The 26,957-nt window shown below is 26.7% G+C and overlaps 1 protein-coding gene across 10 annotated transcripts in view; it reads right to left on the bottom strand.

Annotated features, from left to right (window-relative positions):
* Positions 1–26,957, bottom strand: part of pHCl-1 (pH-sensitive chloride channel 1) — a 1,039,090-nt gene that overhangs the window by 51,103 nt on the left and 961,030 nt on the right. For 5 of the 10 annotated variants that reach the window (XM_075374857.1, XM_075374859.1, XM_075374861.1 and 2 more), the window contains one exon: positions 19,454–19,504. The exons of the other annotated variants lie outside the window; for them this stretch is intronic. In XM_075374857.1, coding sequence (XP_075230972.1) covers positions 19,454–19,504 — 51 coding nt within the window. The remainder of the gene's footprint in view (positions 1–19,453; positions 19,505–26,957) is intronic. 10 annotated transcript variants of the gene reach the window in all.

Here is a 26,957-nt window from a genome sequence, read left to right as displayed (position 1 = left end):
ATTTTAAACACAACTCAGAGTGGTTTCTTTGACACAGTAATCAACCAGATTTATTCTGGTAATGTAGTCACACTCATTTTTCTATAATCAAGCCGTTCCAGACTTTCCAAACATTCTGTATATTATTTGAATTAATTTTATTAAGTGATATAATTAAAACAAAAGACACGCAGATAAAATTATGTTTTACTTATACTAATTTTTGGATTATACAAACAAATTTTTACATAAATGAATTTTATTATTGAAAAAAAAAAACAATAAAATAATAAAAAACAAAAATTTACACTTTGTGCTTTGCAGTTTTGAAATACTTTTTAAGAAAGGCACAATACTTTTTAAGGTTTGGTCATACACTAGGAAACTAAATATTTAACACAACACTATGAATAATGTATTACTGCATATATTTTGCATTATGCTACTAAAAAAAAAAAACTAATTAAAAAACTTAAACTAATTAATATATGCATCCTTAAATATTTATTAATTCAACCATTAAAATGACAAAGAGAATCATAAGACAATGACAGATGAAAGGACAAGACGATAGTAGATATCCATAAACTTTGTGCCTAATCAAAACAATGTTTTTAATTATATACTGAATATATTTAAAAATCATAGTACAGTAAAATATTACACAAACTTAATCTTTTCCAAAATAAACAATGATATAGAGACAACAGTATCTTAGTAAGTAAAAAAGTAACACAAAATGATAATATCAGGGTAATGAATGAACAAGACATGCTTATTCAAAAATATGTTAGCTACATATTATAGTATATATAACCTACAAGTCAGTAATTCAATTTGATATGCCCAATTATGATAATTATGATTTTCATCCGAATCAAATCCTGATTAACAATTTATTAAGAGAGTACTGCATTTTTAAAGAAGTCTTTATTAAAATATGATTTTATGAAGCATTATTGTGATGTAGTACTATGAGTATTATTGCACCCAAATATTGGAACCTTAAAAAACAAAATCCCCAATACCTTTATAACAACATCTAACATAAAATTAAGAACAACTAGTAGAAATAAAGTATCGATGGATTAGTATCTTGACAGTTTCAGGCTAATCCAGTTAGATTCATATTACTTGAGGGAAAACGTTATTTATTGATCTAAGCATAGTTCTATTTTAATTACATCACCACTCATATGTTTGTTTAACATTGACCTACAGCCAAACATGTGTTTTTATTTTTTACAATTTTTGCGGTAAGGTTCACTTGCTATCATGTAGAATGAATTTTCATAAATTTTTCAACTCAAAATGGTGGTTGACCTTTCCTAGGTGAAGTAAAGGTAAGGTGCAGTTTAAGTTAAACATAGACTAAACACTTGACTCCCTTTCTATTCCTCACAAGATCAACTGATCTTACACACAATTTCCAGTCTATCTCTCAGCATTAATTACTCGACTTTTTAAAATTATAATGTATATTCAATCCTAATGTTTATTTCTGAGGTTGTTTTGCTATTACTGTACAGCACTGTGCCTATCTCTGGACACTATTAATTACCTACTTAATCTTACATTAATTTTTGGTAAATTTATTTTTTACTGTTTTTTCTTCAGATCTCTTATTCACAAGAAAATCTGAAAAATTTAAAAGAAATAAAAATGGAAAATGGGGTTATAATCAAAATACTTCCAGGACAGTCATCTGAACATTCATTCATCATTTATGTTTGGTATTACTTAAAATCAGTGCTTACAATATGTCTAATATTACGGTGGTTAAATTGTCAACAATCAATTATTGTTAAAAGTTCTGTTTTATAAGTTTATTTCTTTTTTCACTTCTTTTATTCAATTTCATTGTAGAAATCAATTTGTTAGATTCAGCACAAAATGAACGTGATATGCTGTTCAAAGAATAACTCGTTTTATTTCATTTTACTTTTTTATAAAGTTTATTGGCATCATTACTGTGTCATGAATTGCTCTCTCTAATGCAGAGTTAATTTTGTCAGTAACCGCAATTCAAACTTTTAATGACATCAACCGATTAAGAGTTAAATCACATGCAAAAATAAATGAAGAAAAAATGCTGTACTGGAAAGAAATTACACATAAAAAAATCAATACATAGACATAAACAAATGTACAAATGCATAGATATAAAAATTAACATTTCAATAATCACCGGTCAGTTTAAAACTAATTCTTAACTTCAGGTCAACATTTTTTTAATAATGATAGAATAGTTCCATTTCAAGAGGAATAGAAATTAAAATTCAATTAATTTATTGATGTCAAAATAAAATAAAATATCTTATATTATTAGAAAAATAAAACAAATACATCAAATTGCATAACTTTTTAGTTAGAGAAAATAAACCATTAATATAAAAGCAAGCATAAAAAAAACAGTGTATAAAAAGTATGTTTAATATTTTTTAACTTTATATCTTTACATATGTTATGCATTCTAATATAACACTGAACATTAAAGGTACACTGTCATATAGAAAAGAAAACATCCATCAATAACAAACATAAATAGTTTTCAAGATGCATTCAAAATCAATTTTATTAAATATTATACTCAAAACAGGGAAGTACCGTTTCACGATTTAATCCCAAACTTTGAATCTGCAAACAAAATGTTATAAAACTCTAATAAAAAATTTAGAAATATTTATATTAATTATAATAAATATTTCTAATTACAAATACACATAAAAAATAAATTATTATGTATTTCTTTTACAAGTTTTTACACATGATATCTTTGGTATTTCAGTACAGCAATAAAATATTTCGTAAATGAGTATATTTTTGTTAAAATAACAACTAATTAGATTAAAACTTTCCGTTATATTAATATAAACTTTTATTTAAAAAAAAAATTAGGTTATATAAAATAATTCATTTTTTAAATTGAGATATATTTCTTATTTGTTATGTATTTTAAGGCTAGACACTAAAACAATTAGGTGTTAAGTCTTACGAGTTAATAACTAAGCCTCAATTTTAAGTTTAACAACTAGAATTTAAAGAAAATAAATATAATAAATGTTCTCAGATAACGTAGCATGACTCTTTAACATACTTAGTGAACGTTACAGTAGAATTTGTTAAATGTAAACATACTTGTAAAACCTATTAGCATATTTCAAACAATTAGTAAGCCTTTATTATCACAAAAGTCTGTACCATGAAAGGATATAAATTTAAATAATTTTTTTATTACTCAGCTGAAAAATTATTAAAGTATTAATTTCTTTTTTAACATGATAATATGTATTTAACTGATTTTTTAATTCCAGTAGATTGAAAACAATAATATTATTTAACAATAAAAATTAAAAAAGAATTATATTCACTGAAAGTAGTATCTATAAAAAAAACAAATTGTTTGTTTTTACAAATAACTCATATAAACCTTGTTTACAAAAATTAATGAAAAAGAGAAAACATTAAAAATTGATTTCTTCTATTTTATTGCATTGTGATTTTTACAAACTATCTGATCATAGATGATATGTGAATACTTAAAATAACTCTCCATCATTTAATTCCATAACTATATTTGCTGTTGGTAACATTACAAATCACACCCACACATGATGTAGCCATTATCAATAATGAGTATCTTATGCTATGGTTATTAAAGAGATGAGGTATCAAATGGTTTCCGGTTGTTTTATTTGCTAGGTTTGAATAAATATACGGTACACATAAGCATTCCAAACTACCAAATATCGGAGTTATTCAGCTTCAACTGACACTTCCATTCTGTTTAATATGGGAAATGAGATTTAGTTTAGTGAGTATAATTACTAACAAAAAATTCAATTCTGACAAGCACCTGTTGTAATATATCAAATGCATGACAGCCATAAGAAAAACTGAGACAGATAATGTAAAGCATCAAATTAATAAAAAGTTGGAAAAAAGTTTCTTTTTGTATTCTCTCAGAAGATGGTTTTAGCATCACATAACACTAGTGATACTAATAACATCTGGAAAAATTTGCATGCTTTTGAAAGATGACATATCACTGAATATTTTTAGAAAGGCCATGATAAATTAGTTTATTTAAAAGTTATTTCATCTTGAAAATTAGTGAAAATAAAGAAGAAATTTGATACAGTTTGTAATTTTATTACAATTACAAAAAAGGGAAGAGTGCGACTTAGGCTTCAAAAAACATTTGTTACACTTTTGGACATGATGTGATATCAGTATGGATGGCACAAAGCTGGTTCACCAGTTTTTCAGTTTTGAAATTTTGATATCTATAATGCACCTTGCTTTGGTTGGTCAGTGTCTGAGAAAGTCTATGAAATCATGGAAAAAATTGAACAAGACCGGCATATTAGTGATCATGATATCAGTAACTAACTAAACTCGACCACAAAACAGTTTGAAGCAGACTGGATAACAAAAAAAAATTGATGTTTGGGTGTCACCTGATTTTTTTTAATTCCTAGTGTGTATGCTGCAGTCTGTTCAACTAGTGAACAATAAGCAACCCCCCTCCATACATGCCTGAATTAGATACTTCATTTACATGTAATATGTAAATGAGGAGCAGTCTTGTACTGACTTAGGCAGACCATTCCTGAGAGGTGTGGTTAATTAAACCCCAGCCACCAAGTACACCAGTATCCAATGTCTAACATTCAAATCCTATAAAAGCAAACAACCTTTTGAAGGAATTGAACCTTTTAAATGATTTGAACCTTCTTTCTGTTTCCTGTTTATCCTCCGGTAACTACCGTTTAGATAATTCTTCAGAGGATGAATGAGGATGATATGTATGAGTGTGAATGAAGTGTAGTCTTGTACATTCTCAGTTCGACCGTTCCTGAGATGTGTGGTTAATTGAAACCCAACCACCAAAGAACACCGGTATCCACGATCTAGTATTCAAGTCTGTGTAAAAATAACTGGCTTTACTAGGACTTGAACGCTGGAACTCTCGACTTCCAAATCAGTTGATTTGGGAAGACGCGTTCACCACTAGACCAACCCGGTGGGTTAAATGATTTGAACCTGAGATTCATATACTTTACTAGGATTTGAAACTCAGAAACTTCAACTTTGAAAATCCACTGTTAAACAACCGATATGCGACAGGTTTAACCACTAGATCAGCCCGGTGGGTGTTACATTATTAACAATGAAAAATCTAACGGATTGAATTTCCATCAGCGAATCGTGGCTAAAACAGAAAGAATTTGAAGTATTTTTTATTTGTGCTAATTACGGGCAATGAAAAGCGGATTACATACGACGATAGTGTGGGGAAAAGATCGTGCGCAATATTAACAATTGAGGCTTCACAAACGGTAGCAAAGCCTGGATTGATGCCAAGAAAATTCATGTGTGTTCATAAAGAAATAGTTCATTATGAGCTACTGTTGCCCGGTCAAACGATTGATTCTAACTCTCTACTCTGATGAGAGTACAGTTGATGAACTGTAATGTATTACGTCGTGATAGAGATAAAGCCACCAGAATTGATACATAGGAAAGGTGTCATCTTCCATCAGATCAGATGGAATGATTTATTGTAATAATTTCAGTAGCATATGTCACATAAAAATAATTAAATGCAAATTAATTCTATATATGAATTAAAAATTAGTGTACCACTCTTTATAACATTGTCTCTCTTGCAGAATGTAAACTGAAATTACTGCTTTGTTCTTATTTTGATAAACACTTTGCTTTGTCAAATTATACTGATATTCATACAAACATTATGAAATGTAAAACAATTTATGTAATACGATTTGTTACATTAAAGGGAAAAATTTGGCACGGTGTGCTTATAATTTTTGGTGAAATGGAATATTACTAAACCGATACACTAATATCTTGAATGTAAATTATTTTGTTAGTTAAGATGGAATAATTCAACAGGGCTCATAAACCGTAAATTCTGTATGAATGCAAAATATTAACATAAAATCCATCCGTGCAAGTAATTAATTATAATTGTTTTCTCTTTAGAGAAAACAATTGCGGCCATACATAAATCCAAAATTGCAAAAAAATAAACTTTTTTAAAAACAAAATTATAAAAAAAAGTTAATTTATTATCATATGATATAACAATTGTAAAAAAAAAATGATGGAAAATGTGAATATCTAATCAGCCTGTTATCTAAAAAGTAAGTTATTACAGACAAAAACATAGGAAGGTATTTGATTGATTAATATGATTATGGATCTTATGCATTACACAGAAAAAGTTGTAATTATGATTTTATACGTGCATACATATAAAATTAATCATAAAAACAAATAAATATAATTAACTGAATAAACCTTGAATCCAATGACAAGAACCTAAATTCTCATTGAATAGAGATTAATAACAATTAAGGCTGTTAATAAATTTCATTACAAATAAAAAAATAAAACAAAAAGAATAACATATGTATGAAATAAATAATACATACAATATTCAGGCATTAATAATGTTTAAAACAACTACAACCTACTCCACTAAATATAATAATTTTATTTTTAACACCATTGTAGCATTTGTCCTGTAACACTACCATCCAAACATTTAAAACATCACCAAAACATACATCAAATAACAAGAACTCCATCAATTCTACTAAAAACTAAACAAATATTTAAATATAAACATACAAAACAATTTTAATAGATTATCATAGTTTAGTATATATTACGGTTCTTAGCAGAAAGCATTAAAAAAATTAATCCATGCAAATTAATTAACAAATGCAGGATATTTTTAAATATTCTGAATTAAATTATTGTATATAATTCACAAAATTAGTTAAGGAAAGGAATACATAAAAAAAAACATTTTAAAACTTTAATCAGATACTTGTATATAATCAGATAAAAATAGAACATTGAAGTAAAAAAAAAAAGCTATTATAATGAAAATTCTATTGTTCAACTACATTTGAAAAGGATTTATAATAATGAATTTTTAATTTAAAATAACTGGTTTTGCCCAAGATTCAACGATTCGTCGTAGATTTACTGAATAAATAAAGAAGATCTGAGCTGAACGGTTACTAGAGTAAATTAGGAAACAAGAATACAATCAAAAACTGTTTAAAAAACTTTGCTGAAAATCTAAACCTACATAGCTACTTCAGTTATTAAATATTTATAATTTAAAGACACTGTAGAAAAAAATATATATATAATAACACCAATAATATTGTGATTACAATTATAGTTATTATAGTTTATTATATTACTATAATCTATATAAATAATAAAACAAAAAATAATAATAAGAAATATTTTAGTTAAAAAATAAATATACTTACAAATCATTAAAAAAGGAATATAAATTAAAAATAGAGTTTTTATTAAAATACTAATTTTAGTGTTTTGTAAGTTCTGTTGTTTACTTGTCAGCTGATATTTTTTATTATTAGTATTAATTTTTCCATTTATTTATTTTACTTATTTGTGTATTCTGTAATGTCTACCGATTGAAATTTTCATTTACACTTACATTTTAAATAAAACCTTTTTAAACAGTTTTCAAGCATAATCTTGTTTCTAAAAACAGTTATATCGGTTTAATAATTGATGACCAAATTGCATTCTAGCAGCAGAATATAATTATTTTATATTCACCGCTTTTGTTTTTCTTCTTTAACATTTAGTATTATTACAAAAATCTTTGCTTTATCAAAGTGTTTTTAATTTGATTAAAAAATCATTTTAAATATTAAGATTATATTCTATCCTACTAAACGACATTTGTATGTGTGTCCCCCTTAGCTTAACACTGGAATGTACCAGTCACTAGCAGAAAATTTTGATTCGTTAGTACATGTCTCGTGCTGGTTAGGTGTATACTCATATTATTATATATCGATATATTTTTGAAATATATATATATATATATCGAAGGTTTGGGAAAATTTGGTGCTTTTTAACCGGATCCGAATTATTTTCGAACGAAAATCTCAAATATCTTGAAAAAATTTTTTCGACCACCCTCGCCTATAACCCATCCGCTCCCAGTGGAAAACGTCGGATGATAATATTTGCAAGTGCCCTTGTGACGCCGTTCGGAAATTGGTGAGGGGGTGCCACCCACCGTAATATCTCGGCAACCGCTCATCCGATTTTCACGATTCAAACGGCATATGTATCAGCAGGTCGAGCGCTAACTTTTTAACGCATCGGGTGTACTCTTGATCGACCGAATCTTGGTTATCGGAAATTAAATAGTTTAGCTTTATGTTTCGATCGCACTCAAAACGTACCGATCCGATCTTTCGCTAAATACGCTCAAACCTGTGCGCTAGCGCAGCTTTTAAGTATAAATTTATGAAGACTAAAAAGTAGAAAATAAAAAATATATTAAAAAAGCTTTTTAAAAACCACATGCAGTAAAAGGTAGTTAATAAAAAATATGTAAAAAAAATAAAACACCACTCTTAAATTAAACGCACTAAAATGTAAAAAATAATTTTAGGATGGTATCTCAGAATGGATTTGACAACAAGCTTTGATGGTGATATGTAAGATTATGTGAAAGTCATACTTTTTTCTTACGTGTTTGCACCCCACTCTTTAGGCCATTCATCACGCATAAGAAAAAATTGGCAAAAACATCAAATTTTTAATTTGAAGCTATGACTTTCACATAATCTTACATATTACCATCAAAGTTTGTTGTCAAATCTATTCTGAGATACCGTCCTAAAATTATTTTTTACCTTTTAATGCGTTTAATTTAAGAGTGGTGTTTTAAGCATTTTTTTTATATGTTTTTTATTTATTTGTCATTGTTTTTCTTCATAAAATAATCAACTATAACCAAAAAGTAGTCACCAGAATGTACCGGTCACTGCGAAAAATCCAGATTCGTTAGCATCAATTTCTACAGTAAAATTTCTAATTTAACTTTCGTTATATCATTTTCATCATTCAAAAAAAAAATTTTTTTTTTACGCAAGAGGTAATCAATTTTGGACACCTAAAGTTATATATTTTGCCTATTAAATTATTTTTAATAATATGGTAGTTATTGTTTGGGATATTATTGTCTTCGTACGTTTTATTATATTAAAGGTTTTGTGAGGAATTAAAAAGTTTTAAGTTTAGTACAAAATTAAGTATAAAGTAAATATTTATTATATTTAAATAAACAGATTAAGTGTAAAATGAGTATAAAATTTTGTTAGGAATTACAAAAAAATTGTAAGTTAGTAAGTAATATTTTTTAGGCGTACTGTTTCACAGCGCACTGTTGTCTACACTGTGTTTACGCGATATATCCTTCTTAGAATGAACAGAGAGTACATACATATGAAAATTACCCCCACTTTTTTTTTGTTTTTGGGTTCCCTGGTTCATGAAACGCCAAGAAATGCAAAAAACCGATATCCCACTTTTTGACTGATTACTGTACTTTCTTTCTTGCAGCATAGCTCTAGAGCTACTAAGATGGCTAGAAAATAAAAACCCATATTAATACTTAAGTATAATAAATATGATAATAATGGACATATGTGAAGATACTAAATAGATAAAATCATTACATTTTTAAACAGACAAAGCCATGTTTAATAAACTGGTAACAATAGAATACTGAAGTTAAATATTACTGGATGTAGTTTCACTATGTATTGTTGAGATTTAATAACAACTAACTGGTACAGTCAGTAGACCTTGCTCATTCTGTACTGGATTTTAAAAATTAAGCTTTACAATGGAATAGAATTAATAAAGGAGAATAAAGAATTGAAATTGTTGACCGTGGAAAATTTAACCGATGCCAAAAATAATTTTATTATATATTAGCTTTATCATAGGCACAATTTCTAGGGACACTAAATGTTACCGACTGATGACTATCAAGAAGGAACTTCCTCTACACCCTCTTTTTTTGTAAATAAGAAAAAAAGTTTATCAGAAACCAGTGCACGATTACTTTTTACTGAGAAAAATACAGTACTACAGTAGAAGGAGAATGGTCTGCATAACAACTATGAGAGTTAAAAATGGAGTAAAATAAAATAAAATAGGGGATTATCTAATATTTAACAGCAGAAAGATGGACTGAAACTGGTGAATGGAATGTCAAGAAAAGAATCTTATCAGGAATGGGAGGGAAGACCAGTAGAAACATCTTCATTGCACCTTTCCTATATGTCTCGGCTAAGAAAGGTGGCAGCCACTGCATTGAAATAGAAGATCTATCATATATATATATATATATATATATATATATATATATATATATATATATATATATATATATATATATATATGATGATTATTATTATATTATTTTTTATGACCACATAGGATCGCTTTAGTTCATCCATTATCTAAATTTCTTCAATGGGAATGTTGGGTCTTGTGGCCCTCTCAGTACTTTTTTACACGTTCTGATCTTTATGCCCTTTCTAGGGTTGAAAATGTGTTTTTTCTTGTGAGTATGAAGCGAGTGTTTTTTATTCGTGATTTTCTTGTTTAATTTTATTTTATCTGTAGTATCTTCTGATGTAAGGCCAATTTCCTTCAGATTCTTTCTTATTTCTCTGATCCATCTACATCCTGTTTTATTTTTTTTGAGTCGAGATTGTACTGTACTAGCTGTTTCAGAAGTCTTGAATCTTGCATCCTCATGATACGTCCAAAGAATTCTAGTCTCCTTTTACACACGGTATCAGTGATGGGTTCTAACTCTTTGTACAAGACTTTGTAGGGCACAATCCATCACTGCCCGTCTTTCTGGTACTTTTTATTGATGCAGGTTCTTCCAGCTCTTCTTCTGATTTTCTGGAGTCTGTGTTTGATTGGGTGGAAGAGTGTTTCTGCTCCATAAGTGAGTTCTGGTTTTATAGTTGTGCCAGCCTACATGGTGCGAGTGGTATTGTCTTGGTCTTTCATCTGGAGATCCTGGGTTCGAATCCCGGTCAGGCACGGGATTTTCACGTGCTACAAAAATTGCCATTCATCTCATCCTTTGAAGTAATATCTAACGGTGGTCCCGGTGGTTAAAAAAAAAGAAGTTTTTATAACTGTGATGTAATGTCTTATTTTTGCATCTATTTATAGGCATTTTTTATTTAAGTATACCAGCTTAATTTTTGAGCTTTAGCTAGTTTGTTTTTTCTTATCTGAATAAGGTTTTTTTCATTTAGGTTGTTTGTTATTATTTCTCCGAGGTATTTAAATTGGGTTACTATTTTGATTTTATTACTGTTTATGTTTACTTCTTTTAATCGTGTTTGTTCTTAGGGAATAATTTCTGTTTTTTCAATGATATTTTGAGGCCAATCATATTTGTAATGTTTTAAACTTCTAATATCTGTGATCTAGTTATATATATATTATTCTTTCTAATACCAAGAAGAAAGCCCATTAGGAGTTCTTCCAAATACTTAAAAATTTCATAAAAATTGGAAAATGGTTTGACCTTGTGTTATAAACACTCAAGAAAAAAATGAAGTGCCAAAAAGTTGTATTAAAATACTTTCTTGCTTTATTCAGTCAATAAAATGGTATTGCAACAATAATTTGATGTTAATTAATTCATTATTTATACAGCAACAACAATTCTAATGTGTGAAAAATGACATGCTTGACTGGGACTTCAACCTGAAACCTCTGGATGAACAGAAGGGATGCTACCACTCCACCTCAAATATAAGTGCTGAAAATCTTTTTTTTGGCAAGTCAAATTAACATAAAATAAAAATAGTGAAACAAGCAAAACCAGTTATATTTAACCACCAGGTATTAATTTTTTTGTAAATAAAAAATAGTGGGTAAAACTTGAATAGATTATTTATATGCTTCTTTAAAGTAAAATTACAACATATACAGAATCTAATTAAGATTATTTAATAATGATCCTTCTCTAGTTTTGATATAAATATACAACATAATAATAATTAATAAATATTAAAAAATTAATGTTTAATTAGGAACAGTATCCTAACATTATTTACAGATTTTTCAATAATCTAAATAAAAGAAAAACATAAAATTATAATAAACAGTACACAGTACGTTCAAATGAAGTTTTTATCATATCGTAAATAACTGTTGGTATTTGGTTTATTATGAATATATGTTTTATTTACAACGTATGTTTACGGGTAAACTGCCAAATAACCTGCTTCAATTTTTATTTTACTAAATATTTTATTAAACTATCTAATTAAATTTTATTATTCTATCAATTTTTATTTACAATCCAACTGAAATGTACACAAATTAATTTAAATTACATTTTTTATTTTTTTATTTTAATACATCGTTTTGGAACACAAAAAAATTGTCAGTATATAAACCAGAACTTTTTTTTTAATCACAATTAAATTAGTATAAATAAGTATAGACCACTTGATAACATAAATTAATTTTCATTATCCTAAAGAATGGTTTTAATAAAATCATTGTATAAGAAATATAATTACTATAAGCAGAAAGATTAGTAATTGATTAAAGCACCACTTGAAAACAATTTTATGAAATTATTACTGTAACAATTGAGACATATAGAGTCAGTTAGAGTGCAGAATATAATTCATTTGGACTCTATTATAAAGTAATTTTTCACTTTTAACTTGGTCTAAAAAAAATATTTTATCTTTTTTTTTTGTAAATTGTGTTTTTAATTTTTATACATCCAAATCTTGTGTATTTGGAAATATTTTTTAGTTCAATAAACACAAATAGAAATGTTCTTCTAGCAGGAATCAATACATACTTATTTGTTTACAATTATTTTTTTTTATTGCAAATATTTGTTTACATTCTTTTTCTAACTTTACTAAATCCTCTGTATCTGCTAATGATAATCTTTTAACAAAGTACGAAGATTTTTTTTTTGCAAAAAATTAGAGAATGCTTTTACTTCCGTTTATACTGAAACTGTATTTCCGAGAAATACTGTAATAGCGAAAAATTTCAGTTTTCATTTTTTAATGAAAATATCCATTTTGATCATTCCTGAATCCATTTTGACTAGTTTCAGTATGACATTTGTACATGTATATGTATCTTGCATAATTCAAAAAGAATTAGCCGTAGAATGCTGAAATTTTGGATTTAGGATTGTTGTAACATCTAGTTGTGCACCTCCCTTTTTGATTGCAATTGACTGGACCAAAAGTGTCCAAAAAAAGCCCCAAAAAAATGGATTTTGGATTTCCTCTTAATTGCACTATTAAGCCCTCATTGAGAGCTTTTCAACGATATATCATAAGTGGTAATTATTTTAATTGATACCAGAGTTATAGCCTAATAAAATTTTAATTAATTAAATATTTGGATCTTAAAAGGGGAAGGCACATCGGCGAGAATCCGACTTCATTCCTTTTTTTATTTTAACTTTTTTTTAAATTTAATTTTATTATTTATTAATAATTAATAACCTGTTGTAAAAAAAATACAATGAATAATTCAATAACAAAAAAAGAAAAAATGTAATAAAAAATATAAGTAATTTAATAGGAGTACAAGGAAGTCATGTGGTGGTATCCATACCAGGTTTTTTATTTATAATTTAAACCAGGCATTAATTATTTAAAATAAAACAATTTATTTTAAATTAATTTTATAATGTTCATGTTTTAACTTGAAATGTTTATTTGTGAACTTTAATGAAAACACTGTTGCAACACTTTTTGTAGGTCAGCAGTATTGACAATGCTCAATAATACTAAAGGAACATTTTATCAGCTCATAAAGAATAAGGTAAAGCAATACGGTTAAGTGCTTTATCAATTTAAATAAAATGCCTTTAAAAAATTATATAATAAATTTGCTACATAACCACAAAATAATTTCTAGAACAGTATGTCTAATTTTACTGTTAAATTTTTAATATTAAATATTTATTTACAGAAAGAATAAATTAAAACTATATTAAAAATCTAATAATTTTGCCTTATATGGCAAACATATGGTTATCATCAGTAAAATTTTTGACTAATTCTGGATTAAATTACTTTTAATATATCTTTTACTTATATGTATAGTATATGAGTTTTACAATGTTACTGATTTCTTTATTAAATGTTTAAAAAAATTTACGTAAATCTTATTAATCTGACTCCGCTGCTTGGAAAATATAAAACACACAAATACAGCAGTGGAAAATTAACTAATAAGTAATGATTAATCTGCATCAAATATGTTTTCCAATCAACAATAATATGTTACATGCACATTACATAAATTATGACACACCAAACACTGGTTTTTAATAATAAATTTGTGTCTATGACATTCATGAAGGAGATTTTTTTATACTTATCTCCATCCATTATTTTTTTCTAAAAAGCTGTTTAAATTTCATACGACAAGCATAAATTAGTACAGATTAATCAAAAGTTGTAACTAACAAAGTTATAATTAACAATAGTTTAGTTGTAATAACTTTTCTTTTTTTGAATATTGAATATATTACTTTTTCCTGTTTAGCCTCTGGGAATTACCGTCAGGTATTACTTCAGAGGATGAATGAGGGTGATGTGTATGAGTGTAAGTGAAGTGTAGTCTTGCACAATCTCTGGTGGATCATTTCTGAGATGTGTGGTTAATTGAAACCAAACCACCAAAGAACACCGGTATCCACGATCCAGTATTCAAATCCGTATAAAAGTAACTGCCTTTACTAGGACTTGAATGCTGGAACTCTCGACTTCCAAATCAGCTGATTTGTGAAGACACGTTCACCACTAGAGCAACTCGGTGGGTTGAATATTGTTTATCTAACTTGTTATTGATAAGACCTTTGTAAATTAAATAAACAGAATTAAAAAAAAAATCAGTTTTTAATTAATATTAAAACAAGTGAAAGGGTTTATAAAAAAATTGCTTATAACTGTCTAATTGATGAATAATACATAAAATTAATAAAAACATAACCTTCTATAATAAATCCAAAAAGGCAACCTAAAAATATATACTTGGATTGACTAGCAATATAACATTATCATAAACATTGAGATTTTGGAAAAGTATAAAGTGAATTTTTGATATGGTAATAATAATATGGATATATAATGAGGATGATTAAAATTTCTAATAGAAGGCAAATGATTAAAATGGATAGCAAGAGAGGTTCAGGAAAGGAGAAAGTTGAGATTGACTAATAAGAAGAAATATCATACAAAATATGAAAATTATAGAATAAAAAAGAGAACCACAAGGGACTGTTCTACAGTCTGAAAGAGTAATAAAAAATATATCTGTACATTTATGTGGTTTTAATATGATAGAAATTCTAAACGATTATAATTAATTAATGTAATATTTATAATTGTTTTGCTTATAATTAATGTAACTGAAACAGTTTAAAGAATATATAATACTAAGCAAGTAAGTATTCATGACAATCTGAATTATTAAAATGACTGATAATTTCAAATAGTGTTCAGAAAACATTTTTAACTAAAATATAAACTCACCAGCAAAATGTCGCTGTCTAGAGGTGATTTTTAAAAGAAAGGTGTTCTTGATTTCTTATGAAATCTTTGATTATTATAGATAATATAAACTGCTTACCAATATATTAATTGTTCCCTCAAGTGCTTTTGGCTATTTTGCCATCTTCAGGAGGGTTATGATTGTAATATATAAAAGTATAATATTATATATTTAAATTATAAGTATAACAATTTATCATCATTTTGTAAAAATGTTAAAATCTTCAGTCAAAGTAACTATGTCAGTATTGTAACAGTATCACAACTATTATGAACTAAGTAGATTATGGAATCAGTTTAGCCAACTTAATTACTGTTTATTATTTGCTTATGTAAATTATCATCATCAAATTTAATTTGTTCACTTATTAATTTATTATTGTATATATGGAATTTTTCAAGATTAAAAGTATTATAAAAATTATTAGAGTAATCCAATATTTCCATAAATTTAAATTGGAACATAATTACCTTATGTTTAGTGAACTTTGACAATTTATGTTTAGCGATAATTTGTTAAAGCAAAATATGTTAAGCAAAATTTGAATGGTATTTATATTTTTTTGTTATGCAATTATATGTTCTTTAGCTCTAATTAAAAATGATTGGTTGGTCATACCAATATATCGTAATTCACAAACTTCACATTCTAAATTACATACACCCTGTCCGTTCAAATTATATTTATTACCATTTATTAGGGTTTTAGTAGGATCATTTATATAATTTATGGTTTTATTATTTGTTGTATATACGAGTTTTATTAAATGATTTATATATTTTATTAAATTTTCTGTATTTTACATTGTTTTCCATTTTTACATAATCGTTTCCTGAGTTATTATATTTTAATTTTATTTTTCTCTTATATATATATATATATATATATATATATATATAATCTGTTTTTTAATTTGAGGTATACATTGATCTATTAAATTACCATTATATCCATTCAATGTGGCAATACTTGTGTACGTATTTATTTATGTCAAGTGTCATAAGTTTAATATTTTTGTTTACACTGATATTATCAAGAATATTTATTAATTCATAAATGTTTTTTAAATTATATTTATTTTCTATTTTAATATATTCTTTTAATATATTTGATAAAATTTACTTAATTTTTATCAAATACAAATTTGATATACTCATACAAATTTATGAATGAGCATACAGGGCATATCGGTTATAATTCACCTACATACCAATTGAATTTAAAAATATTTGTTTACAGATCATAATAGTACTACTAATATTAATTTCTACATTAATTTAAAATGCAAGTGGTTAAAGTACAGGTATTAGAGTGCAGAACTTACGTTATCGATTTTTCATTGTTATATCATATATAAATTATGAAATATAAAAAATTATTAACACTACAAATTAAATAATAATAATCATCTTTATTATTAAAATATAGCACATTCTTAATAGCATTACCATTTCTTCTTAATTTTTTCCAGATATGAACTTAATGATAAATTGAATCAAATTTTATAAATACAACATTTTTAAGTTATTTCATAATGCTTTCATTACTTTTACAACCATTTTCAGAGGTTCTGAAGAAATACTTCAGTGCTGACGATGACACTGAAAAAAAAAATCTTGAGCCTGAAGATGATTCTAAAGATTTTGAGTCACGAAGATGGTTGCAAAGGGCCACTAAAAACATATTGAAGTAAGTAAATATGTATTTATAAAATTTCTTCATTGTGTTGTTTTAGAAGTTTAAGGTTTTAATTCTCATCATTAAATATCATGGAAAAAATATAATCATTTTTATAAATATTTATTTATCTTTGTTTAGAGTATTTTTATATAAATTTCATATAATACCAAATCAATTTAACAATTGTTATGTTAAATTGTTAAATATGTTCAAAAATTAAAAAAAATCTCAGTGTGTGTGTGTGTGTGTGTGTATATATATATATATATATATATATATATAAAATTAAATTTATATTACAGTGACTGATTGTATTAAGTGATAATTATTTATAGTTGACTATATAATATTTTTAAATATTTTGAAGTACAGTGTATCTATTTGTGCGTTTAAATAGTAATACATTTTTAAATTTGTTAACAATTTTTTTTAAATTTAAAAATATTTATTTACAGATCATAACAGTGCTAATATATCAATATATATATGGCAATGGAAATTTTGTTCTTTGTTCAGCGAAGTTTACTATCAGTTGAAACTGTCATTATCTATTGCAAAAAGAAGCTGGTACTCATACCAGCTTACTCAGCTGGTACTCATACCAGATAGTTCAATGTACAAAATATTGTAAATTAATATAGGTTATTGAAAAGCATATTAAACATAAATGGTTCCAGGAAATTTAACAGAAAGCCAACGACCAAAGAAGGTAAAAAAATGTTCACATTCTGTAAGTGGTGACGGTAAAGCAAGTAAGAATCCCTTCATGCTGACAGAAAGAAAAACAAAGATCAACCTGTACTGGGAGGCCTAAATGGTTCTTATAATTTAACTTGATACTTTAAATTACAAAAATTAATTTGTAATTTTTAAGATAATTCTGAAGATGGTCTTTCTTAAGGAATCCTGAATCTATTCATAATTAATTTTTAAGTTTAAGAAGAAAATTAATTTGTTTGAGCTGGTTAATGCAGAGAATCAATGATAAGTATTGAGTTAGTTCCAATTTGGGGATAAATTATATGATCTTTCAAGGGATTATAAATGTCATGAATCTCCACTGTACATTGAGGTTTTCGTTTGGGTAGGTATATGTGTTTTATGTAACAAAAATATCCACAACAAAAATATCCACCTCTCTATTAGTATGCAGAATCTTTCTTTTTATAAACGTTTTTTTCTCTTATCTTTGTTCTATTAATCTCTGACAGTGTTTGTTGGCGAGGATTTTGGTTAAAAAATATTCACTGTAGAAACATACTTGGGAAAATTTATAGCTAATTATATCATTCATATTTGTGTGATTTTGTGGAGGCATTTCTGTCTAGGGACATAGTCGGAGATTCTACTTCCTGCAAAGTAGTTTTAGTACTAAAAATGTATTGGTGTTAAGGTAATTTAAGTAAAGCTATGCCGTAGAATGCTTGCTATTATAATAAACTATTTAAAAGACAATGTATTCACTTATTAAAAATTAGAAATGCAAATAATAGCAAAAAATTGTTTAAATTATTACTATAATAAGAAAATTATTTTGTCTTTGATAGTTATTTATATAATTTTAAGAATATTAGATAAAATACACATAGCACTATAGCAAAATAAATTTTTTATTACATAAAAACTAATAATTCCTTAAGTTAATCATATAAGTAATTTTTAAGTAAGCCTTATACACAAAAATATTAGAAAAAAAATTTTTGTCATTGCAGTTGATAAATGTTCTACATGATTTGCAATGTTAGTGATTCGAACAGATATACTTTATATAAATGAAGTAACAGCAATATTTAATAAATTAGCACAAACTGATAAGTAGCAACAAACTGATATAGTCTTGATTAAACTTTTGAAAGTGTATTAATAATAAAAAAAAGCAAAAAAAAAATCATGAAGTAGTATAAATTTTATTATCATTATTATTTATGAGATAAATAATTAAATAAATAGATGAATTTTACAGTATTTCAGTGGTGTATAATGTGTAATGAATAACATTGATATAGCAATAACAATAAAAAGCTCTGGTTTATAGATTATAAGTAAAATTAATGGTATTAAACAAAAAAACTTTTGTGTAATTTACAAAATATAAGCATAAAAAATCAAACAAAATTAATACAGACATAGCAGACAGCATTAAAAGTATAAGTAGTATAATAAAACAGCATTAGCATTATAATGAGCCAGAGAGCGAGCAGCGATGCGATGCGAGGCGAGTGATACAGCAAAGAACAGTGAATGAATAATAATAATAATAATAATAAAAAAACAACAAAATAGTTTTAAAAAAAAACAAATAAAAATGAAGATTCAAGATGTATCTTACCAAGGGTGTGGCCAATATAAGGCCAATTCGGCTGAGGACTGCCGGCAACCGCTGTAACACAGACAGGACACTCACACAACCACAACCACAATCAAACCAGAAACTAGATACCACAGAAACAGTACATGCAAAATGCACTCGATTGCACTGTATCCAGCAACATTTTTTTTTTTTCAATATTCTTTTTAACATAAAAACATCACATTAATGTACATTTACTATATACATAAATTTTTGTAAAATTAAATTTCAAATTTTTTATTTGATATATATGAAAATCATCTTTGTTTTATCTAATAATTTCCACTAAAAATTGTGAAAAACATATCTTAGGTGAAATATAAATAGATTAACTTTTTAATTATTAATCGGTTCCAATATTAATTAAATACAGTTAAATGCAATGAGAAAAGATTATCATGTTTATTAACAAGATAACAGTTAATAAAATATTAAAAATGATAAATGAGTCGCTTTATAATTACTTGAAAATTGTTCTTTCCAGAACATACTTTTAAAAACTTATTATGCAGCACCTTCTCTGTAAAGTTTTTAAATGATATCAATATGCAGACTGAAAAAGAAGTTACAGAATTAGCTCCAACAATTTCTTCCAGAAGTACAATTTCCAAGTATTTTGAAAAAGATAGTAATTTTTAAAGAATTAACATACTTTTATACTACCCACATTGACAAAATTTAAAATTACAAATTATACATTTATTTATTTTAGATGGAATATCATAAGTTGTTAAAAATTTCCATAACTTTTTTTTTGGTATAGCATGCGAGTAGTAGTAAGAAGTAATCAGTAAAATATCTCATAAGAAATGACTCAAGACTTAAGAATCAAAAACAAGATTTAATGTACCGTGTATCACCTAGCAACTTTATCAACTGAGCTAGAGTGGCCGATTGTTAGTTTATAGAAATTTTACTTTGAACTTAGTTCAGAGTAGTAGAGTTAGTTACATAAAGTTATGAAATTAAAACTAACTGATGAATATACTAAATAATTTGTCTTTCCAATCTGAGAAAAACTTTCACCCATAACTTCAGCTGAAGTTAAGTTTTTGTGATTTTGTTTTAACAACAAAACAATACATTATTAGTACAAATTTTATTATAATTAAGATTTTGTTCAATCTGTTAAAAAAAATTATCACCTGTTGTAATTTTCATCACAAAATAACATAAAACACATACACAAAACACATAATAACATTTTCCATAAACCAATGTTTTAATATGTAGCTTGTTGTCACATTAAACTTCTCAGAAATGAATTAATAGTTATAACGTTTTTGAAATAAGTTGTTTTGGTAGCGTATATAATTTGTAACCTATAATAAAATACTTAAATAAAAATGTTTAACAAGTCAATTTCTTTTCTTTTTTTAAATATAGTCAATAAATTTAATATAAGTAGTTAATTTCTGTAATCATTTTTTAAATGTATATTCTCTTAATAAGTAATTCTTCAGCACAGTGGTCATTTTATAACCAATGCTAAAGAATATTTAAACCATATTATTTATATACAATTTTATTTATTTGTAAGTAAATACTACCAACCCCAACAAAGATAATAAAAAAAGGTATGGTAAGTTTTAAAAAAATTAAGAATTAAAAGAAAAAGATAAATTTAACAAAATTATACATATACTCATAATAATTTAGTGTATAGTTCTTACTCTAATGTTTAAATCATTAGAGTAGAGAATTGTGGTTAAATTAAAAAAATAAACAAATAAAAATTGATGAATTCTTAGATATAAGATATGTGTTTTCAGAAGTTATTCTTGAGAAGCTGTGCAGCTCCTCTTTAGTTAGTGTTGTTAAAAGTTGACCATGAGGTATAGTGCTAGTAGTAACCGGTTCAATTCCTAGAAAGGAATGGAATCTTTTTATACAATATGTATAGAAAATAGTGTTATTGGTACCTATCTTGAATTGTTTAATCCTTATTGTATGGTCAGATAATATATTTAATCTGTGCTGTGTTACTGTAATAAGTTATAGGTATAACTTATACAAAACCTGCATAAGTTACAGGTTTTGGCACATTAACTGTTAATTGAGAATTACTTAAATTATTCTTTAAGAACTAAATTACTATACCTCATTGAGTTATTTGACTTTTCCATTTTACTTTGCTTTAAATTCTTTAAAATTTTTTTGGAAAAAAAAATGTTCTAATATTAATATATTTCTATTTCTGATAACTGAAACGAGTAAAAAGGCCAAGAAAGCCTTGAAAAACAAGTGAGCTCAAATATCTTTGATATCAGTGAAAATTTTACTGAATGGCAGAAGTGAAAATATTTCAAAAAAGAATGGTTTGCATTTAAATTGGTGGTAGTAGAGGGAGTGATGGAATATGACTTAGGGAGGAGGAAAGGTTGCTTTAAATAAGTTTTGGCACAAACACTGAATTTTCACATTTGCAGCTGAAGGTAGAACGCATTTTGAAAGAAAATTATTTAAATAATTTAATATTTTTATTTTTTTCTCTTGCTAATCATGCACCTAAGTTATGGTATTTTTTCTGTCTTAGGCAATCAAATCTTACAGTTTGGAGGACTTAGAATAAATTATTTACTTATAGAAAGCTGTTTTATTTATTTACAATTAAAGCAGTGTTGATGCTTAGAGAAACAAATTGAGAGGCATAAAATTTTAGTATTTGATTTATAACGTTTTTTATTTTTTTGTTGTTTGGCCTACACTGGACCACTAGTCAATTTTTATTGGAGGGGGTTTTCAGTTTCCTGTTAGCCCAGTACTTCTTCATTCTTTCAGATTTTAACTTTCTTTCTTGGTTTGAAATCACCCTTCCTATTGTTTGTCTGTTGATTTTCATTTGTAGTCTAGTTTGTTTGTCTTTGAGTTACTTAATATTGTCTGTTTTGTTCTTAAAATCTTCCACTGTAATTTCGAGTTCCTTCATGTCTTCTTTGATTTCTGTAATCCATTTTGTATTGGCTTTGCTATTCTATAATTTTTCTACTATTTTCCCGATGATTCTATTTTCCGGTGTTCGATTAGGTGTCCCAAGAATGAGATCCATTTCTTTTTTATTGTGATGGTTACTGGTTCTATTTCTTTGTAGACTATTTCATTTGAATCGAGCCTCCGGTGACCATTCTTTTGATATTTTTTGTTTATGTACGTTCTGACTAACCTTCTTTCTATCTTGAGGATCTTGTCTATTGCTGTAGTATTGGTTGTTTTGAAGATGGTCTCACTCGCATATGTAATTTCTGGTTGTGTGACTGTTTTATAGTGTTTTAATTTTGTTGTTACTGAGAGACTTTTTTTGTTGTAGTTTTTCTTGGTAGATGCTGCGCCCTAGTCAGTTTGTTTATTCTGTTATGCCAAGCTGGTTTTTCGTTAAGGTTGTATGTTATGATTTCTCCAAGATAATTGTATTTATCTACAGTTTTAATCTCTTGGCCATATACTGAAGTTTTATTTGCAAGTGGGGAGTCTGTTAACATTATTTCTGTCTTTCAAAAGATATTTTGAGGCCGATTCGTTGTGCTATCTCTTGTAGTGATTTTATTTGTTGTTTAGTTTCTTGTATGTTGTTTGCCAGAGGGCCAGATAGTCTGTGAATCCTAGGCAGTTTAAATTTATGTTGTCTCTACATTTTCCAATTTTTATATTTTTTGGGTTGACTGTACCAATTTCTCATTATGTATTCCAAGACACAGTTGAACAGAAGTGGTGAAAGGCCATCTCCTTGTCTCAATCCAGTTTTTATGATAAATGGTTCAGAGAATTCCCTCTAAACTTGACTTTGGATTTTGTGTTTGTTAATGTGAGCTCTATCATCTTGACCAGTTTTGGATGAACTTCAAAGTTTCTTAGTATATTTAACATTGAGGTCTATGGATACAGTCATACGCTTTTTTTTTAAAGTCCACAAAGGTTACAGACAAAGGTTTGTTTTGTATTTTATAGTATGCCATGATCAATTTTAAGGTGATAATTTATTCTGAACAGCTTCTTCAAGGCTCCTTGATATATACCCAATTCATGTTCCAGTTGTTCCTTGATTCTATTGTACAAGATTCTGGATAAAATTTTATATGTGCAGTCCAGTAGGGATATGCCTCTGTAGTTGATTTACAGTGTTTATTAAAGTAAATCAAAATCCTTTTGCAAAAAAAAATAATTAATTTATTAATCAGAGTTTCTTTATTTTTGTAAAGTTGGCTGGAACATAATACATTTTTAATTAGTTTTATTTGTGTCATTATCAGACTGATTTAAAGGTACTTTCCATTATTTTGCAATTTATGCTAATCTTTTAACTTCAAAACAATTACTACTCCTAGGTTTCCAGCTACCTGCTTTATAAGTTCTAGTCTTAGTCTACAATTTTTATCTTTTATACATGCTTCTACCAATTAGCAAAACCTGAATGTTTTAATAAACGGCCAGTCGATATAATTAGTTAATCTCTTTACAAGATTTTGCTATAAATTTCTTTCCTCTCCTACTACTTTCATGACATCTCCGTTGTATGCTTTATCAACCCACTTAATTTTCATCACCCTTCTGTCACAGCACATTTCAAAGCTCTATATTCTTCGTTCTGCTTTTCCTATAGTTCATGTTTAAACTACAACTGCACAGATCAGGAAAATTAAAAAAAAATTCTTATATCTGAATATGATTCTAATAAATTACTTTTTTTGAAAGAAAATTCCTACTACCTAGGTAACAAAAGGTTAACAAAGGTTCTGGTATATTGCAATACTATTTTAATATTTAATTTCTCAATGTCATCCTTCATTCAGTTACAATTTATTATTATTATCCTGTACCCTTTTTTTTTATTGTTATTTATCATCCTCAATACTCTTAGTATGCAGATTATCCTTTCCAGTATTATTTTTTTTTAAATTGAATTTATATAATAAAAAAAATGTACAAATTAAAAGGTATAATATCCAAAAGTGGTAGTTAATTCTTAAAGGATAGGTTAATTAAATAGACTTGGTGAAGCTTAAGTTTTGTTTGAAAAGGACACAAACCAATCAATATATTGAGCAGTACATCAGTTTTATATTCAAATAGTCTATAAAAAAATTGATCTTGTTACTTAAGTTTTTTAAACTTAACAAACTAAAGGAATGAGAATCCAAAATTTTATTTTCCCATCTAGATAGATAGATCTAGAAAGTATTATAATTGGTCCAATTTTGGGATATGTGGTTTTCACTGGATCCTGAGGTTTTGATACCTAAGGAACCCAGAAAACCAGATGGAAATTTTCCAGATGTTAATGTTTGTATGTACGTATGTGTGTGTTTAGTGTTGGCCTCTACATCGCCTTATATCTACAGAACTTCAGGATCAATTTTGACAAACTTGGTCAGATTACTTCTATATATGGCATATTCATAACATTAAATTTTCAACTTAAAAGGTCAAGGAGATGAGGCTGTAGAGCAAGGTCATCCTCAGTATCTCGAGGTTTTACCTAATTAAGGTCATATTTTTCTTAGGCACATTTGTAAACAAAAAATAACAATATCTGAAAAAAAAAAATTTTTTTAAATTCACCCCTACCCCAAAAAATGCTCCAAACTAGTGGCTAAGTGAACATACTGCATCAATAGTACCCCCTGTCACAAGGAGCACTAGTGTTGCAGTCCACACCTTCGAATATCCATTTTTCTTAACTGGATTCAGGTGAAATTTCTTTAAAAACAAAACTTTTTGTAGCCTCTTTGCCAAAAACAATAGAAATCAGAACAGAAAGACAACTCTGTTCCGAACATACTTTAAACATTAAAAACAAAAAAATAAATTTGAAAAAAATAATACATCAAATTAACTGCCACAACATACATTGAATATTATTTGATTGTATACTTGAAAGATTTCCTAACCTTTTAAAAACTGGTGCTATTATTAATTACAGTAGTAGGAACAATTACATTGCAAATGATGTTGCTAATTAGCTCCAAAAAGTTATTTTGGAAAAGTGAATCAATATTTCTAAAGTGAGTATTTTATTATTAAAGTAAAAAAAAAAATTGAATTCTAAACCAAATAACTACCGAAATAATGTTTTTTTTTTTTTGTATTATAATATAATAGAGTCTGGTGCAGCAGCAAAACAAAAAAAATAGTACAGTACTAGAAAATAATACCAGAAAGCTGTTACAATATTTTGACAACACCTTGTAGTTATATTTGATCTACTGAATAATTCTTCAGTAAAAAAAATGAGATTATTTTGTGCCCTAATCACTCACAGTATTTTAACAGTGGTATTTTTTTTATTTTCAACATTCTATTACAGAATTACTAAAATAAAAACTGCATGAAAAATAAAACAGAACTGATTGGTAAATTAAGGGGTTTTAAATCTTTTTTTTTCAAATTAAATTAATTGAAAAAGGGAATGATTGCTCTAAATATTTTAATGTGTAAAAAAAAATATACGTTAAACAATAATACTGATAATCAGAACTCTTTCCTGCATGGATATGTCTCTCAGTTTTTGTATCATTATAGAAAAAAAAGAGTTTATCAACAATGTGAGCCTTTCATTGTGATTATTCTAACATATGCTGATAGTCTGTATAATAGACAAAGTATGCTAGTGTTTTACAATCAAGTGCCTTGACATCAATCTTTTTTGGTGCCACAAAAGGTTATTACATGACAGTTATTTGTATTCCAATTCCAACTGACAGACAACCCCATTTAATACAGACAGTTATAGTATAAATTCATCCTAAACAGGCAACATAAATTGGGATTATAGTATCATTTATACGTATATTTCAAATTGAATGTTAACAAAAACATTTAAAATCTATTAAAATTTGTTGGATGTGATAATGCCAAAAAATTATGGGTAATACCATAATATGTAATTATATATTATTTTGATAAGTTACTTTACTTCATAAGTGTGAGTTTTACATGAATGAACACCCTCGAAATAAGTAAAATTTAATGTTATCTTAACTTTAAAAAAATGGACTTGTTTTTCTGGGAACCTACAGATATCATTAATAATAATATTCTTATCAATCATATATTTATAAGAACTTATTAATTATATAATTCAAAGGTACTTGTTTCTTTCACAATGTTTTAATTTCTAGACTGTGTATAAAAAAATTCTTGCATGAGCAAATATGTGCGATATGACAGAAAAGTGTTTTTTAGCTAGTACCTTTTTCTGTTGGCCTAATATCATTCAGCAATAGAATGGGCTCATCCTCTGACAATTAAATAATTATAATCTGTTTGTTGCATTCAGTAAAAAATTATAGAAAGATAGAAAAAAAACATTCATACAGTATGAATTGAGAATCTTCATTTTTGAAATCGATTAAGAAACAAAGATTCAGGAATTAAATATGACTGATTACAGAAGGTAGGTACATTAATATAAGTTTAAAAAGTTTTAAATAAGCAATAATGATGATATTGTAATCTATTTATTCTATAAAAATCAGATGTGGTTTTA

The sequence above is a fragment of the Lycorma delicatula genome, chromosome 9, assembly GCF_047948215.1.
Source record: "Lycorma delicatula isolate Av1 chromosome 9, ASM4794821v1, whole genome shotgun sequence".
NCBI classification, from domain to species: domain Eukaryota; kingdom Metazoa; phylum Arthropoda; class Insecta; order Hemiptera; family Fulgoridae; genus Lycorma; species Lycorma delicatula.
This window is presented reverse-complemented; position numbering and strand designations above follow the sequence as displayed.